This window comes from Pongo abelii, chromosome 19, assembly GCF_028885655.2.
Source record: "Pongo abelii isolate AG06213 chromosome 19, NHGRI_mPonAbe1-v2.0_pri, whole genome shotgun sequence".
Taxonomy (NCBI): Eukaryota; Metazoa; Chordata; class Mammalia; order Primates; family Hominidae; genus Pongo; species Pongo abelii.
Window position 1 is genome coordinate 18,922,497 of NC_072004.2, and position 18,114 is coordinate 18,940,610.

Here is an 18,114-nt window from a genome sequence, read left to right on the forward strand (position 1 = left end):
GAGTTGCACATCACACATTCTCCTGGCCCTTCATGAGGAGGGACTTTCAGGGCCCCACAGGTAAGACCTCAGACAGCAGGAAGAGGCAGAGGGACTCAGGAGCAGCTGGGCAGCCAGCACCCCAGGGTCAGACTTCCCTCCAGAGCCACGTGGCAAGACAGCCAGGACTCCTCCAACCACCACCCTGCCTGGACCAGATGGCTTCAGATCATGTTGCAACCCCAAATGTATTCCTGGTCCAGCCTCTCCCCTTCCCCCCAAAGAAAAATGTCAGTTCAGCGGGTGGGAGGGTGGGGGTGCCATGGAGATCTGCCTTTGGCCAAGCCTAGAGTTCTTCCTCCCTAAGCTGGGGTGATGGAGCCTGGAGGAGTCCTCCCTCCCTAAGGTGGGTGATGGAGCCTGGAGGAGTCCTCCCTCCCTAAGGTGGGTGATGGAGCCTGGAAGGGTCCTTCCTCCCTAAGCTGGGGTTATGGAGCCTGGAGGAGTCCTTCCTCCCTAAGCTGGGGTGATGGAGCCTGGAGGGGTCCTCCCTCCCTAAGGTGGGTGATGGAGCCTGGAAGGGTCCTTCCTCCCTAAGCTGGGGTGATGGAGCCTGGAGGGGTCCTCCCTCCCTAAGGTGGGTGATGGAGCCCAAGCTCCTGAGACTATAAGAACAAGAAATCAAAAAGCTCAGCCAACCTTGGGCCATGGGTGCCTTCCCCTTGTCTTCTCTCCTATCTGACCCTGCCTCCAGGGCAGCCCAAAGCATCTGTCATATAAGGCAGAGAGGCTTGCCAGGAGGGCCCCAGAGCTGGGGTGAGTTGGGGGCGTGGGCAACCCATGTTCCCTTCAACGGCCATGATGGGAGAGTGGCCAGAGCAGTAAGGGGAAAGGCATAAGGACAAGAAAGTGGTCCCAAAACCTCTCCAAAGGGTAGTGGGGAGGTGGCTGGTTCAAGCTGTCACTTCCCAGTGGGTCAAAAGGAACAGAAGCTGAGGCTCTAACACCAGCCTTCCCCATAGGGCTCCTGCGATCCCATAGAAACTTGGCCTTGGGAGAAGAGCGGAGGACAGGGGACCCTGCTCTGGGGCACTGGGGCAGGTGCGGGAAGGAGGCACTTGAGAGAGCAACCGAGTGTCTGGAGCCCATCTCCTAAACCTCACCAACCAGAGGGGGTGGGTGGCTCGAGGAGACCACCGCTAAGACCCGTCTCCTAAGCCTCACCAACGAGAGCAGGTGGGTGGCCTGAGGAGACCATCGCTAGGGCCCACCCTGCGAGGCACGGGCTGAAGTCATGGCTTCCTCCGCCTGTCTTCAATGCAGTGCAACTGCCCAGACACTTATAAGACCTGAAGCTGGGTCCCTAGAGGCGGCAGATGCTAGAGGATCTTGGGGCAGGTCACAGCCTTGAGCTACACACATGAACAGGATTTATTTTTCATGCACTCAACACATGTTCAAGCCTACGGACTCTCTGCTGGGCCCTGAGCGGGGCCCTGGGAACAGAGGTGTGAGAAACCTCTGAGCTGGTTGAGGCCAGGGCCAGTATCGTCCCCCAGCACAGAGCCTGGTGGCCGCTGTTACCTAGTGAGTGTTTGCTGAATACACAGAAGGTCATGTGGGGTGAGCAGGTTGGGCAGGGCAGCTGGAATAAGGGGTGCTGTGGCTGAGACCATGAGGGGCTCGTCCCCACCTGGAAGCACCTCAGTCGCCGGGTTCCTGGTCCTCCTTGCTGACGGCTGCAGACTCTGGGAACAGGGAACCCCCTTCTGCCTCAGAGAACTTGCCTAGGGAGTGGAGACGGCCACCAGCCCCCTGAACAGTGGCCTCAACTCCTCCCTGTCCTGAGCCCCTGGGCTTCTGGCAGCTTGCAGCCTGCTGCCTGAGGTCAGGCTGAATGGCCTGGGACCACGTGTCTATGACCAATCGCCCAGAGGGCCCAGCCCTGCCCCGTGATCAGGTTAAGGCCTGGCAGGGCTGGGGAAAGGAAGGGACATGCAGCAGGAGGTCATGGGGCCCAGGAGTCTAGGAGGGACTCCCAGACCAGCGTACTGGCCCCACAGGCCCCGAGGTGGGAGCCCTGAGGTCAGAGCCCCACAGAGGAGCCTGAAGCACAGTCCAGCTCAGCAGGGCCGCTTGCTGTCCAGAATGGCCTTCCAGTCGTCCGCCCACGAGTGCAGCCTGCGGCGCGGGGGCTGCAGCTGCAGGTGCTGGTTGTGGCAGGCGGTGAAGAGGACATGCTCCCAGCTGGGGGTTGGCTCGGCCCCTGTGGGTGGGAAAGCGGCACTCAGCTCAGCAGTGGAGACCTGGAGCGCAGCCGCCTAGGGCGGAAACCTGGGTATCCAGGCAGGCATCTGGCCTTGCCGAAACTTGTTTTCTCTGTAAAGTGGTGACTGCACGTACAGCCGCCTTCGCAGCGGGTGTGAGGATGGCACGAGATGCGGCAAGGAGGCCCTCAGCATGCGCAGCCAGTGCTCAGTCAACAGGGACTGACTGCAGGCCACTGTCACCACCACACTGCCAAGGGACATGTGCCCTGCCTCCTAATGGCTTACACCACATGGTGTTCCCCCAACTTCCCTCTCCGTGCCCCGCCATCCTGATGGCTTACACCACACGGTGTTCCCCCAACTTCCCTCTCTGTGCCCCGCCATCCTGATGGCCTGGTGTGGGAAGGCCAGGTGGCACCAGCTCTGCAGCTCACCAGCCGCTGACCACAGGCCCCTGCAGCCTCTTCAGGCCTCAACCCCTCGTGTCCACACTGGTGCTGCTGGTGAGACGCCACCCCTTTGGGTTATACACCCGCCCCCAACAACCTGTGGCTGGAGATGGAGGCCAAGCCAGCCTTTGGGCCCTCAAGGTCACGGCCCCCCACAGGCCACTGTCTGCCCTGACTCTGGTGGGAACCCACGAGGCTGGGGAGGGTGAGCTGGGGTGGGGTGGGTACACTTGTGGAGTCCACCCTCTGGATGCAGTGATGGAGGTGGGCATGTTTCCCAAGCCAGTTCTAAAACAATCAGGGAAAAAATAGAATGTATATTCCCACTGGGGTGTCCAAAAGACTCGACCTGAAACTACTGACAGCTACCAGGAGGAGGTCGAAAACCAGGCCAGGGCAGAGCCAAGAGGCAAAGAAACAACACTCACGGGCAGTTTCAACGCCTAGATTCGGCCGGCCGAAGCCGTCCTCACCCCTCTTTCCAGTTAGGTAAACCAAAAAACTTCCCCTCTCCTGTGCTGTGTTGTGTTTTGTTTTGTTTTCTCAAGACAGGGTCTTACTCTGTCACCCAGACTGGAATGCAGTGGTGCAATCACAGCTCACTGCAGCCTCTACCTACCCAGCTCAGGTGGTTTTCCCACCTCAGCCTCCAGAGTAGCAGGGACCACAGGCATGCGCCACCATGACCGGCTAATTTTTTTGTTGTTTTTTTTTTTTTTTGTAGAGACAGGGAGTCTCACCATGTTGCCCAGGCTGGTCTCCAACTCCTAGGCTCAAACAATCCTTCCACTTCAGCCCCTGGAGTAGCTGGGACTACAGGCATGCACCACCATGCCCAGATTATTTTTTGTAGAGAGAGTCTCGCTATGTTGGCCAGGCTGGTTTCACACTCCTGGGCTCAAGCCATCCACCCGCATCAGCCTCCCAAATTACAGGCGTGAGTCGCCACGCCCATCTCCCTCTCCTTTTTACGGCAGTTCAAGGTTGACTGGCTTGTTTGGTTTTTGGGAGGGGGGTCTTCTGTCCCAACCCACCTTCCCCGCAGGAGCTCTGCTCTGCCCTCCTGTCATTCATTGCATCAGTCCACATTGCTTTTGGGGGAAAAAATGGGTTTTGTTGCTAAAAACAAACATTTGGAAACCAGAGTTGAGTCCCCATGTTACATGAGGAAGACAAGGCTTTGAAGCTGAAGGGACTTCCCCAAGGCCACCCCTCAAGCTAACCCTAGAGCCGGCACCCACTCCTCCCAGCTCCCAGGAGCACCAGGCCACAGCGCATACAGAGGGGGCCTCGTCTTCCCGAAGGGGAGGGGCTCAGTGCCTGGCAAACAGCTGGTGACTAAGTGGCGCAGGAAGCAACTGAGTGCTCACTGCCCAGGAGAAGGGGGCCAAGGCTGGGGCCCTCCCCACGTGCTCCTCACCTGTCGCAGGCCACTTGCCTGTGATGTCTGGCCGGTCGTCTATGAGAAGGTCAGCAGAGACCACGGTCTTGTCTCTGGTCAGCACAATCTGCTCCAGAAAGTCAGGGCCGAAGTACTTCTCCACCCAGGCATACTGGACGCAAACACGCGGGGGCAGGTGGTGAGAAGAAAGTGACATCAGACCTGGGAGCCGACCAAGAGCCGAGGGCAGGGGTCAGCCTAGACCTCAGCTAACAGGCAGGGAGGGACGGAGGCCTGACACCAAGGCCCAGCGCCAGGCAGTCAGTGCTGGGAGGGAGTCCAGCCCAGGACGCCAGCACTCAGGGAGCGCACATGGCTGGTCCACACCCCAGTAGCTAGAAAGCAGCAGAGTCACGACAAACCCAGCCCTGTCCCCTCTTCACACCCAGCGAACACTGCACAGCGTAACCCAAACACAGGGAGCAGAGGGCGGCCATGTGTGCCACCCCTGCCACCTGCTGGACCACTGCCACCTCCTGCCCCACATGCATGTGGGCAGTGTGTTCTGTTAGGCACTGAAGAAAGAAAACCAAGACAAAAAGCAGTTCCCACCCTCAGGGAGCTTACAGCTGAGGAGGCAGCGGTCAAGGCCCTCTTAAACAATGGTTACATAACACCTGGGACAGGCCTACAAAGAAGCCACAGGCTGCCCAAGGAAGGCTTTCTTCAGGACAGGCAAGCTGACCACAGGGGCACCCCTAGCACACAGCGCATTCCAGGCACTAACGGACAGGGGGCAGGGTGTGTCTGGGCCGATGGACAGCAAACTGGGGTGCTGGTGCTCCCCAGGGGGCGGGGAGCAGACCAGGGCCTGGCAAGCCACCGGCATCCTCTCGTCACTGGTGGGCTCTCGGCATCCTTTCCCTTTGCCTCGATTCCCTGGGGAAACTGACATTTTCCTATAGGGTAGCAGGTCCTGGCTGCACTCACCACCCCAGTGTAGCCAGGGGTGGGCGCGGCCTAAGCACGGCACCTGCTCTGGCCCATGGGTCCCCAGGCACCCTGACTGAGCCCTGCCCAGCTCCAGGCTGTCTCTACAGCCACCCAGATTCCAACACCCTTGTTGATTTCTGACATTGGGGACCAACGCCTTAACTCACAGACCCTGTTACAACTACCAGCAGCAGATTTTAAGCACAAGAGGGGCAGGACTGGATGCACTCTTTCCCAAAGCTCCTCTGGTTCCTGCATAAACAAACGGAAACACTGAGTGGCCCAGGCTGCGCAGGGAGCTCAAGGCATCAGCTGCCAGCCACCCTGGGGCAGAGCCGGGCAGGTCCTTGCCCTCCCAGGGACTCCGTTTTTCCCTGTGTATGACAAGGGAATGGGACATGGGTGCCTTAGGGTGGCTTTCTTCCAGTTGGAGGTCACTTCAGGAGTCCCACTTCACAAAGGCAGACACCGCATGACCCTCTGCAACCGGCCAGCACACGGGACATGAGAAAAGGGCCGGATCTGCAGAGCAGACCAGCCCTACCGCTGTCCCAGCGCCACCTTTCCCTGTGGCCACCTCACTTGCCACGCCCACCCACAACGACCTCCTCTCACTGCTTGACTGTACTATGCTTTTTCCTGCTCAGAGCCTCACATGTGCCATTTCCTCTGACTGGAACATTCCTTCATGGACACGTGTGTGCACACATGCACACACGAGAGAACATGTGCACACACACATGCACACACACACACATATGCACAGGGCCCTTCTCCTAGCCCAGTGAGCACCTATCCTTCTAAAGCTGTCACCTCCTCAGCCTTCCCTGAGCTTTCCCAGTCTAACTGTCCTTCCTAGCAATGTCACAGTCGGAGCTATACATCCCTATAACTTACTTCACATCTTCCCCACAGGACTGTAAATTGCTGGTGCAGCCTGGATGGGGAGCAAGAGCCCGGAGCTAACGTTTTTAGCAGACCTACTCCACAGGCATGCAGTGTCCGTCATCGTATCTAAGCCTCACGGCAACCTTCCAAGTAGCCAAACTTTCCTTACTTGTGTAGTAATTTAGCCAATATTGCATGAGGTACAGTTCCAGGAACCAGAGAGACGATGGTCAACAGGAGACCCATGGAGTGCACATAGCAGGAGGAGGCACACAAGCCACAGACAACGCCAGCCAGGGGGCAAGGGCTCTGCAGTCAGCACAGAGCTCCAGCCTCACACAGAGGCCTCACTGCAAAGGCGGCATCTGCTCCAGACCCGACTGACAAGGCGGCCGGCTCTCCACAGGTCGGCAAGAACATTCCAGGCAGAGGGAACAACAAACACTGATGTTCCAAGGCAGGTCGGTGCTCAGGTGTTTGAGGAATGCGGAAAACCCTGGAGTGTGGCTGGAACATGGAAAATCTGGGAGTGTGGGAAGAGAAGGGTCAGGTTTTGCTTTTTTAATTTCCACTGCATTGTGACCGATGCTTTTGTAAGATACGAAATCAAATCATGTGCCTGAACACTGCATCAGACAAACTGCCATGAACGTTTCCAATCACACACACCCAGTTTCCGTGTTTCACCTTGGACCGGCACCAGTCTGCAGACAAAATACGGAGCTGCTCTGCAGAAAGGGTTTGCGTGGGAAAATGATGTGCCACGACAGTGGTAACGAGATCCCGTACAGATGAAGAAATGGAGGCTCAGAGAGGGTCTGTGACTTACCAGGGGTCACATAAATGGCAAAACAAAGTGGGCTGTTTGTATTGAGTTGTGAGAATAGTTAATGTGTTCTAGAACCCAGTCCTTTATCAGACAACGCATTTTGCAAATATTTTTTCATGATCTGTGATTCATCTTTTCATTTTCTGAACAGTGCCTTTTGAAGAGCAGAAGTTTTATACTTTTAGCTTTTATATGTATATATGTTTTTATATGTATTTAACCCATTTGGGGTTAATTTTTTTTTTTTTTTTTTTTTGAGACAGAGTCTTGCTCTGTCGCCCAGGCTGGAGTGCAATGGCGCGATCTCGGCTCACTGCAACCTCCACCTCCCGGGTTCAAGTGATTCTTCTGCCTCAGCCTCCCAAGTAGCTGGGATCACAGGCGCCCGCCACCATGCCCGGCTAAGTTTTTTGTGTTTTTAGTAGAGACAGGGTTTCACCACGTTGGCCAGGCTGGTCTCAAACTCCTGACCTTGTGATCTGCCCACCTTGGCCTCCCAAAGTGCTGGGATTACAGGCGTGACCCACTGCACCCAGCCAGGGTTAAATTTTATATATGGTAAGAGGTAAAAATAGAAGAGGGCATGGGGGCCCCCCTGAGCCCCCCAGAGCCCAGCCATAAGCACTTATGTGGCCACTGCGCATAGATACCACCAGCTTCTCATGTGAGTATCTCTATCCCTCAGCAGGTTGTCTGGTCCCTGTGTGGTAACATAGGGATGAGAACAGCATCTACCTCGTGGGTGCCTTTGGGGATTTAGTGGGAAATTATGCATCAAAGTCTCAGTACTGCACCTGGCACACAGAAGGTCTTCAGAAAAAGGATTCTAGCTTTTTGTCTTACCCTCAAATTTAGGCCCTAAGTCTGGTTCTGATACATATGAGCTGGGGACCTTGGGCAAGCCAGTGACTTCCACTGTGAGGTCAGTTTCCTCACAGTGTTCCTGGTATGATCAAATAAAAAACTGTGAGGACACCTGGAGTAATGCCTGATACAGACGTACTAAATAAATGTAATTATTATAACTAGACTTTTGTAGCCCCAAATCATCTACATAAAGCAACTAGAACTATTAATTTGGCAAAGTAACAGGATACAAGGTCAATATAAAAAAATCACATGTATTTTTGGAATAAAACTAGCAAGAAATAACGAGGAATTTTGGAAACTATACAAACACATAGACGTTAAACAACATGCTCCTGAATGAAGTGAATCAATGAAGAAATGAAGGAAATTGAAAATTTTATTGAAACACATGATAATGGAAGCACAACATACCAAAACCTATGGGATGCAGCAAAAGCAGTACTAAGAGGGAAGTTTATAGCTATAAGTGCCACATCAAAAAAGAAGAAAATGCTTTTGTGGGGGCTTGAATTTTAAAAAAATAAAAAAAGAAGAAAAACTTCAAGTAAACAACCTAATGATGTATCCTAAAGAAACAGAAAAACAAGAGCAGGCCAGGTGTGGTGGCTCACGCCTGTAATCCCAGCACTTTGAGAGGCCAAGGCAGGCAGATCACAAGGTCAGGAGATCGAGACCAGCCTGGCCAACATGGTGAAACCTCGTCTCTACTAAAAAAACAAAAATAAGCTGGGCATGGTGGCACCTGCCTGTAGTCCCAGCTACTCAAGAGGCTAAGGCAGGAGAATCGCTTGAACCCAGGAGGCAGAGGTTGCAGTGAGCCGACATTGTGCCACTGCACTACAGCCTGGGCGACAGAGCAAGGCTCCGTCTCAAAATTTAAAAAAAAGAAAAGAAAAGAAATAACAAAGATCAGAGCAGAAATAAATGAATATGAAATAGAAAAATACAAAAGATTGGTTTTGTGAAAAGAAGCAAAAAATTGGTTTTTTGGAAAGGTAAACAAAATGACAAACCTTTAGCCAGACTAAGAAAAAAAGAGAGAAGACCCAAATAAATAAAATCAGAGATGACAAAGGAAACATTACAACTGATATTACAGAAATTGAAAGGATCATTGGTGGCTACTATGAGCAACTACATGCCAATACATTAGAAAATCTAGAGGAAATGGACAAATTCCTAGATACATGCAATCTACCAAGATTGAACCATGAAGAAATCCAAAACAAACAGACCAATAACAAGTAACAACAACTGAAGCCATAATAAAAAGTCTCCCAGCAAAGAAAAGGCCGGGACCCAATAGCTTCAGTGCTGAATTCTACCAAACACTTAAATAACTAATACCAATCTTACTTAAACTACTCAGAAATATGCAGAAGGAAGGAATACTTCCAAACTCATTCTATGAAGCCAGTATTACCGTGATACCAAAACCAGACAAAAACACATCAAAAAAAAAAAAAAAAGAAAGAAAGAAAACTATAGGCCAATATCACTGATAAATACTGATGCAAAAATCCTCAACAAAATATTAGCAAATGGAATTCAACAACACATTAAAAAGATCATCTGGCATGACCAAGTGGGACTTATCTCAGGGATTCAAGGATAGTTCAGCAAATGCAAATCAATTAATGTGATATATCATAGCAACAGAATGAAGGACAAAAAAATGATTATTTCAATTGGTGCTGAAAAGGTATTTGATAAAATTCAATATCCTTTGATGATAAAAACCCTCAAAAAACTGGGTAAGGAACATACCTCAACATAATAAAAGCCATATATGACAGACCTATATATGGCTAGGATCATACTGAATGGGGAAACACTGAAAGTCTTTCCTCTAAGACCAGGAACATGACAAGAATGCCTCCTTTCACCACTGTGATTCAACACAGTTACTGGAAGTCCTTGCTAGAGCAATCAGACAAGAGAAAGAAATAAAAGAGCATCCAAATTAGAAAGGAAGAAGTCAAATTATCCTTGTTTGCAGATGACATGATCTTATATTTGGAAAAACCTAAAGATTCCACCAAAAAACTACTAGAAATGATAAAGTCAGCAAAGTTGCAGGATATAAAATCTGAAAAAAACAGGAAGAATCCTGAAAAAAACGGGAACAATCTGAAAAAAAATTAAGAAAGGAATCCCATTTAAAATAGCTACAAATAAAATAAAATACCTAAGAATTAACCCAAGTAAAAGAGCTCTACACTGTAAACTATAAAACACTGATAGAAGAAATTGAAGACACAAAAAGTGGAAAGATATTCATTCCATGTCCATGGATTAGAAGAATAAATATAGTTAAAATGTTCATACTACCCAAAGCAATTTACAGATTTAATGCAATCCCTATTAAAATACCAATGACAGGCCAGGCGCGGTGGCTCATGCCTGTAATCCTAGCACTTTGGGAGGCTGAGGCGGGCAGATCACGAAGTCAGGAGATCAAGACCATCCTGGCTAACACAGTGAAACCCCGTCTCTACTAAAAAATACAAAAAATTAGCTGGGCGTGGTGGCAGGCGCCTGTAGTCCCAGCTACTCGGGAGGCTGAGGCAGGAGAATGGCGTGAACCCGGGAGGCGGAGCTTGCAGTGAGCCGACATTGCGCCACTGCACTCCAGCCTGGGCGACAGAGTAAGACTCCATCTTAAAAAAAAAAAAAAAAAAAAAAAAAAAATACCAATGACATTCTTCACAGAAATAGAAAAAAAAACCCTAAAATTTACATAGAACCACAAAAATTCCAGAATAGCCAGAGCTATCCTAAGCGAAAGGAACAAAACTGGAAAAATCACATTACCTGACTTTAAATTATACTACAAAGCTACAGTATCCCAAATGGCATGTTACTGGCATAAAAACAGACACATAGATCAGTGGATAAGAATACAGAACCAGGCCAGGCGCAGTGGCTCATGCCTGAAATCCCAGCACTTTGGGAGGCCGAGGCAGGCGGATCGCCTGAGGTCAGGAGTTCAAGACCAGCCTGGCTAACATGGTGAAACCCCATCTCTACTAAAAATACAAAAATTAGCTGGGCGTGGTGGCACATGCCTGTAGTCCCAGCTACTCCAGAGGCTGAGGCAGAAGAATCGCTTGAACCCAGGAGGGGGAGATTGGAGATTGCAGTGAGCCGAGATGGTGCCACTGCACTCCCGCCTGGGCAACACAGTAAGACTCCATCTCAAAAAAAAAAAAAAAAAAAAAAAAGAATATAGAACCCACAGATAAATCCATATGTCTACCTTTAACTCATTTTTGACAAAGGTGCCAAGAACATACATTGGGGAAAGGACAGTCTTCAACAAATGGCACTGGAAAACTGGATATCCATATGCAAAAGAATGAAACTAGACCCCTATCTCTTGCCATATACAAGAACTACTAAAAGAAAACATTGGGGAAACTCTCCAGGACATTGGTCTGGACGAAGATTTCTTGAATAGTACCCCAAAAGCACAGGCAACCAAAGCAAACACGGACAAATGGGATCACATCCAGTTAAAAAGCTTCTGCACAGCAAAGGATACAGTCAACAAAGTGAAGAGACAACCCACAGAATGGGAGAAAGTATTTGCAAACTATCCATCTGACAAGAACATATAAGGAGCTCAAACTCTATAGAAAAAAATTTAATAGTCTGATTTTAAAATGGGCAAAAGATCTGAACAGACATTTCTCAAAAGAAGACATATGCTGGCTGCGTGTGATGGCTCACACCTATAATCCCAGCACTTTGGGAGGCTGAGGTGGGCAGGAGTTCAAGACCAGCCTGGGCTACATAGTGAGACCCCATCTCTACAAGAAATACAAAAATTAGCCAGGCATAGTGGCACACGCTTGTAGTCTCAGCCACTTGGGAGGCTAAGGTGGCAGGATTTATTGAGCCTGGGAAGTCAAGGCTGCAGTGAGCCATGATTATACCACTTGTACATCAGTCTGGGAAACAGGGCAAAACCCAGTCTCAAGAAAAAAAAAAAAAAAAATTAGTCAGGCTTGGTGGCACACACCCATAGTCCCAGCTACTCAGGAGGCTGAAGTGGAAAGATAGCTTCAGTCCAGGAGGTTGAGGCTACAGTGAGCTATGTTCACACAACTGCACTCCAGCCTGAGCTACAGAGCGAGATCCTGTCTCAACAACACAAAACAAAAGACATACAAATGACAAACAGGTATATAAAAAGGTGCTCAATATCGCTGATCATCAGAAAAATACAAATCAAACTACAAGGAAATATCATCTCACCCCAGTCAAAATGGCTTGGATGTGGACTCTTGTTGCCTTTGCTCTTTTGTTTAGTTTGATCAGGAGGACAATCCACCATCAGTGTGCCCCTTCTTCTGGAAACAGCATCTCAACTCCTCTGGGAAGCCACGCCTCTGCCACCAGCTGCAGCCTTTTAGGACAGTCCATTAGGGCACCCAGGGCTGGGTGCGGGAGCCGAGCTCAGCTGATGGGCCTCCCTCTCCTGGGGACTAGGAATCTTGGGCAATGAAACCCAAGGATGGAGAAAGGGCGCTCCAGCGTCTTGAGCTGTTAGCTGGAGAGATGGTCTGCGGGCTCTGCCCCTGCGGCCTCAGGCCTGCTTCCTCGGGCTTCCCTTTGATTCCCTGAGCAAAGCAATAACCTTCTAATCAGTCCTGCCTTTGTTCAAGTGAGCCAGAGCCTGTTGATGTTGCTGTGACTGGGGTCCTGACACCCCTTTCCTCTTAAATATGCGCTGTTTCCAAATCCTCTCCAGTGAATGCAGGCTACCTCCAGGGGAACACACTGGCGGTGGGCACAGGCTCTTGACAGGCAGACCCAGAGCAGGCCTCACTGGCTGGCCAAGCGTCAGACCTGGTAAATGAGCTGCCTCATCCCTCTGAGCCTCAGTTTCTTCATCTGTCAAACCAGAAGAGTTTTCTTGTTTCACAGGCAGCTGTTGTAAACCTCAAAAGCGAGAATAAAAGGACAGTGCCTGGCGTATCAAAGGTGTCAAATGAATGGCAAACACTGTTACTCGCAGGTTTATTAACTCTCTGTTGGACAAATGAATCTACTCATTTAACAACAAACCCTGAGTCCTCCCAGCGTGACACCCTGCGCTGGGTGCTGGGCTTGACAGTCGGCAGGAGGGTGAGAGCCCAGCCTGCACACGTCCCAGCCCAGTCGGGAGATGGACCAAGAACAAGCCACAGACGAAAACACAAACCCATTTCAAGTGGTGGGAAGCGTTATCCAAAAAACAAGATGGAGAAAGAATACACTTTAATATGACGGTCACGAAATGTGGGGAGACTTCTGGGCCAAGGCCTCACGGACAAGAAGGCACCAGGCCTGGGGGTGGGAGGAGAACATTCCTAGCCAAAAGCTGCTGGAGAAGCACACAGAGAGGGGGGCACACTGGGTGGAGAGGCAGGCAGGCCCTGCAGGTCATGCTCAGGAGGGTGTATGTGGTTTTTAAAGGAAAACCATTCAGAGGTTTCAAGTCAGGAGCTGCCATGATCTGCTCCGTGAGAGACCTTGTCAGCCTGCATGGAACTGAAAGGAGCAGGCAGTTTAGGAGGCCCCATCAGCTGTACTGGGAGTAAATGCCAAGGTGCTGGCAATGAGAAGACAGAGAAGCAGACAGGTGCCAGGCACGTTTTTGAAATCGGTCCCACAGGACATGGGACTCACCAACAGGTTGGAAGTGAGGGCTTAGAGGAAGACGTCATCAGGACGGCCCCTGATTTCCGACCTGAGGCCACCAGACAGCACTGCCATCCACTGGGAGGGAAGGAAGGACGTGCACAAGGAAACCAGCACCCCAGGGACAGATACATTGGGTCTGAGTGTCTGGAGCTCAGAGCGCAGTCCCGGGCCGGGGCAACACAGGTGGGACAGCCTGCACAAAGACAGTATCTAAATCCCCAGGAACGGATGAATGAGGCCATGTTGTTCATCTCACTCCCACAACTGCTGGTCAACCACCGTGACCACCCAGTGAAACTCCAGCTGAAACAGTGACTCTAGTCCCGCAATCCTTAAACTTGAGGGTGTATGAGAATCACCTGGCGGGCTCGTCAGGCCCACATTGCTGCTCCCAGAGTGTCTGATTCGGAAAGTGCAGTGTGGGGCTGAAAAACATCCACTCCTAAGGAGTCTCCAAGGGATGCTGACTCTAGTTTGAGGACTCACTTTGGGATCACTGCTCGACCAGAAACAGTGGGCCTGGCCCTCACTCTGAATCCACATTGACTGGCTGCAGGTAAGATACTCCTCTCTCCTGAGTATAACTGAACTCGTGCTCCTAGCGTGTTAAAAGGGGGTCAGCGAAAGCTGGCCATGGTGGTGTGTGGTGCGCACCTGTGTTCCCAGCTACTCAGGAGGCTGAGGTGGGGGGATCACTTGAGCCCAGGAGTTCGAGGCTGCAGTGAGCTGGGATGGCTGTGAGTGGCCACTGCACTCCAGCCTGGGTGACAGAACAAGATCCACTCTCTAAAAACACGAGGGATGTCAGGGTAACTAGGGAACAAGGTGTCATGAGGACATGATGAAACAGTGGGCACCAAGCACCCACATAATGCCAGAGCAACTGTTCAGCAAGTATGATTCCCACTGAGCACACAGAGAGCACACTATGTTGGCTGAATGTGTGAATTTCTTTTTTTTTTTTTTTTACGTTTTTTTGTGGGGGGACAGTCTCGCTCTGTCACCCAGGCTGGAGTGCAGTGGCGCAATCTCAGCTCACTGCAACCTCCACCTCCCAGGTTCAAGCAATTCTGATGCCTCAGCCTCCCGAGTAGCTGGGACTACAGGCATGAACCACTACACCCAGCTGATTTTCGTATTTTTAGTAGAGATGGGGTTTCACCATGATGGCCAGGCTGGTCTTGAACTCCCAGCCTCAGGTGACCCACCTGCATCGGCCTCCCAGAGTGCTGGGATTATAGGCGTGAGCCACTGCGCCTGACCATGAATTTCATTTAAATATGGAATCCAGGCCAGGCACGGTGGCTCACGCCTATAATCCCATCACTTTGGGAGGCTGAGGCAGGCAGATCACCCGAGCTCAGGAGTTCGAGACCAGCCTGGCCAACATGGCAAAACCCCGTCTCTACTAAAAATACAAAAAAAATTACCCGGATGTGATGGTAGGCACTTGTAATCCCAGCTACTCAGGAGGCTGAGACAGGAGAATCACTTGAACCCAGTGATCTTGGCAGTGAGCCAGGATCGTGCCATTGCACTCCAGCCTGTGCGACGACAAGAGTGAAACTCTGTCTCAAAAAAAACGGGAATCCAGAGCGGAAAGGTCATGTGAAGAACATGAAAGAACTCATGTCTGAAGGTTTGACGCCCCCAGAGCAGGAGGGGCTCTGGACTGAAGATCTTGCCTTCCTCAGCTCAGGAAGAGCTGCTCCGACGTCCCCAAGGAGGGCCGGCCCTGACCCCTCTGGCACGAGTGCCCTCCTCCAGGGCCACAGACCTTTCCTCTGGGTTTGGCAACTGCAAGTTCCCAATTTCCAGAAAGGTCTCAATTTCATGCAACTCTAATTCTTTTCAATAAAGATAAATAAAGTGAGTGTATAGCAAAATGAACTTTACCCACCTCACCTTTTTAAGACTTTTCATGTTAATGCATCCACGTGCCTCTAGGCCCTCCCCAGGCATGGTTCTCACCCTTCAAAGGCCTGCTCTGGGCCAGGCTAACCTGACACAGTGACAGGCACCCTTCCTGGAGAACCTGCGTCATAACAGGCCCCATCTAGAGCCTCAGGCTGGAGAGGGCCTTGGGGAGCAGAAGCCGCTGTCACAAAGGTTGGGGAGTGCTGTGAGGGTCCATCCCCTTTCCACACGCAGGCTGAGCCCCGTACCCCTCACCGATGATGCATGGGGTAAGGGCTCAGCTGAGCAGACGCACGCCTTACCTTCTCATAGGGACAGTACTTGAACATCTTGATGGGGCTTGTGCAGATGAAGACGTCAGTGCTGTCAACAAGAGAAAGGAGGTTGAGCCTGCAGCCCCACGACTTCACTACCCCGAGGCCTTCAGCACCTGCCCTGCCTTCACAGGGCTGGACCCTCTGAGTCTGAACCCTTCCCCTGCTGTGGGAGACCCACTCCCCTGTACTATATCCACACCAGAGGTGTCGGCCTCACGTGTCTGTCCTATCCCATGGCCCTGGGCAGCCACATGACCCTACCCTGGCCATGGGCAGCCAGCTCTGGGCTGGACATCTGACTGGAGGGCCTCCTGCAATGCAGAGTGGTAAGTCGAGAAATCTATGAGGAAGAAGGATTCTGGCATGCAAGTCCCCTGGCCTGGAGAACACAGAGAAGGAGCCTACTACATGCCAGGCTGAGCCCTGCAGTGATCGAGTCCCTGAAACACAGGCTTGGCTTGGCTCTGCATGAGGAGCGCCACATCCCCAAGGTCGTAGCTCCACGGGGGAGCTGACCCAAATGGCCTCCCAGGTGCCTGCGCCCTCATGCCCACAGGGCCCCAGCCCTCACTAATGGAGCCACCTGGTCCCAAACACCCTCATGAGGCTGGCGTTCGCCACTGGAGCCTGTGCCTCCTGCGCGTCTTGCTGAGCCTCTGAAAGATGGCACTTTGCTGACGCTTTCTCTCTGGCAAATGCGTCCCTCGACAGGCAGAGGTGAGACTCCTGGGTCCCTGGCACAGGGTGTGCCCTCTCATTACCTGATACTTGGCACTACCTCCACCAACCACGCCATCCCCTTTCCTAAAGACTCAGCCTCTCCCCAGCATCCTCACTCCTGCCCCAACCAAAACTGGCCTCACACGAAGGGAGCACCTCCCCAACTCACCTGAGTGAGAGCTGCCTCTTTCTCACCCCCCACAGACTTCAGAGATGGCAGGTGAGGGCGGCGTCTGCCTTCTCCACTGCTCCTTCCAGATCCCTGATGCCAATGCCCACACCCAACAGCACACCCCTACAGCCCTTCCTAGCCACTGTCACCTACCATTGCCAGTTACTGTCCCTTATGCACCTCGCTCACTGGCTCGCCATCCTCTCCACTCCTGCTCTATCACCATCCTCAGTGACTTGACACACACATGTCCACGTATATGTGTGTGCATAGGTACAGATCCAACACCTTGTCGCGCAGTTCCTAACCCTCCCCACCTCCAAACACCTTCCTCTCCACCTCCAAACACCCAACCTCCAATACCTCTCCTACTGTCACCCCCCGGAGCTTGGAATCACTTCCTCCCAAATCCTCGTCTCAGGCTTTGCCTCCCTGGCCACCACCCACGACGCTTCAGTAAATGCGTTCTCTCATCCTGCACTCAACTCTTCAACCTCGTGGAGACACCCTCCTTGTCCCAGCTTGGCGGCCTGCCTTCATCCAGCTGGGGCCCAGCCTTCGCTGCCATCCTCTGCTTGTGCTTCTCATCCTCCACCCAGGCCTGTCTCGCCAGGCCCTGAAGGAGCCCAGCTATCCCACTGCTCCCACCTGCACCCAAGCAACTGAATGTTGCTGGAGAAGAAAATTCACATCATCAGTTGGACTTGTTTCACCTTCAATTCCTGACACCAAGCCAGGGCCTGCAGCTGCCTGGCAGCTCTCTCCAATGCCCTCTCTGGTGCTCTGGGCACAGCCAGGACACACCCGCCCCATTTCCTCAACCTTCTTGTGGGTGAGACTCCAAGCCCACCTCATCATGGATCTGGAGACTCGCCTGCTGCTGGGCTCACTTCTTCCTCCCTTCCTGCTGCACAGGAGGCAGCCACGCCACTCCCCTCTCCTGGGCGCCACCTGTGCCCTGGACCCTCCCCCTCTGCCCTTCACAGACACTATGCCCTGCAATACCCGCTTGCTATCCTCCTCCACGATCCTCATTCAAACGCGTGCTGGCACCTCCTGAATGCCCGCTTGCTATCCTCCTCCACGATCCTCATTCAAACGCGTGCTGGCACCTCCTGAATGCCTGCTTGCTATCCTCCTCCATGATCCTCATTCAAACATGTGCTGGCACCTCCCACCTTAGATATATACACACACAGCCTTGACCCCCACACTCCAGGTGCTCCCTTCGAAGCAGAGTGTCCCCGACAAGCTGCCTCCACCTGCCGACCCCACTCGCTCACCTCCTGCTCCTGCTTCAATCCACTTTAGACTGGGCCTGCCCCTTCACTCCACAGAAATTGCTCCTTGTCACCAAAGACCCTCGTGTCCCTCTGTCCAATGCCCATCTCACCATCCTCACCCACAGGTACTCAGCCCAGCTGGCCACGCTAGCTCTCCTGGGCTCCCCTATCCTGGGTCCTAGCCTGCACTCCTGGCCTCCTGATCCTCGACAGCCACCTGGCCCAGACTCCCCGTCTATTCCTCTCTTGACCGCCCCAGGTTGGGTCTAGGCCCTCGGGGGCTCTCAGCCTGCACTCCTGCTTTAAACACCATGTGCGTGCTGATGCATCCCAACCTCTCTCAGCACCAAGTTTC

At 52.2% G+C, this 18,114-nt stretch overlaps 1 protein-coding gene across 4 annotated transcripts in view; it reads right to left on the reverse strand.

Annotated features, from left to right (window-relative positions):
* Window positions 1–1,392: 1,392 nt before the first annotated feature.
* Window positions 1,393–18,114, reverse strand: part of NT5M (5',3'-nucleotidase, mitochondrial) — a 33,720-nt gene continuing 16,998 nt past the window's right edge. The window contains exons 3-6 of one of the 4 annotated variants that reach the window (XM_054535493.2): window positions 15,570–15,630; window positions 4,119–4,251; window positions 3,733–3,817; window positions 2,202–2,245 (exon numbers count right to left, since the gene is read on the reverse strand). In XM_054535493.2, coding sequence (XP_054391468.2) covers window positions 3,777–3,817; window positions 4,119–4,251; window positions 15,570–15,630 — 235 coding nt within the window. In that variant the 3' untranslated portion in view covers window positions 2,202–2,245; window positions 3,733–3,776. Of the gene's footprint in view, window positions 2,246–3,732; window positions 3,818–4,118; window positions 4,252–15,569; window positions 15,631–18,114 lie in introns of all 4 variants that reach the window. The other 3 variants (XM_002827095.5, XM_024234327.3, XM_054535492.2) reach the window with 3 other exon arrangements.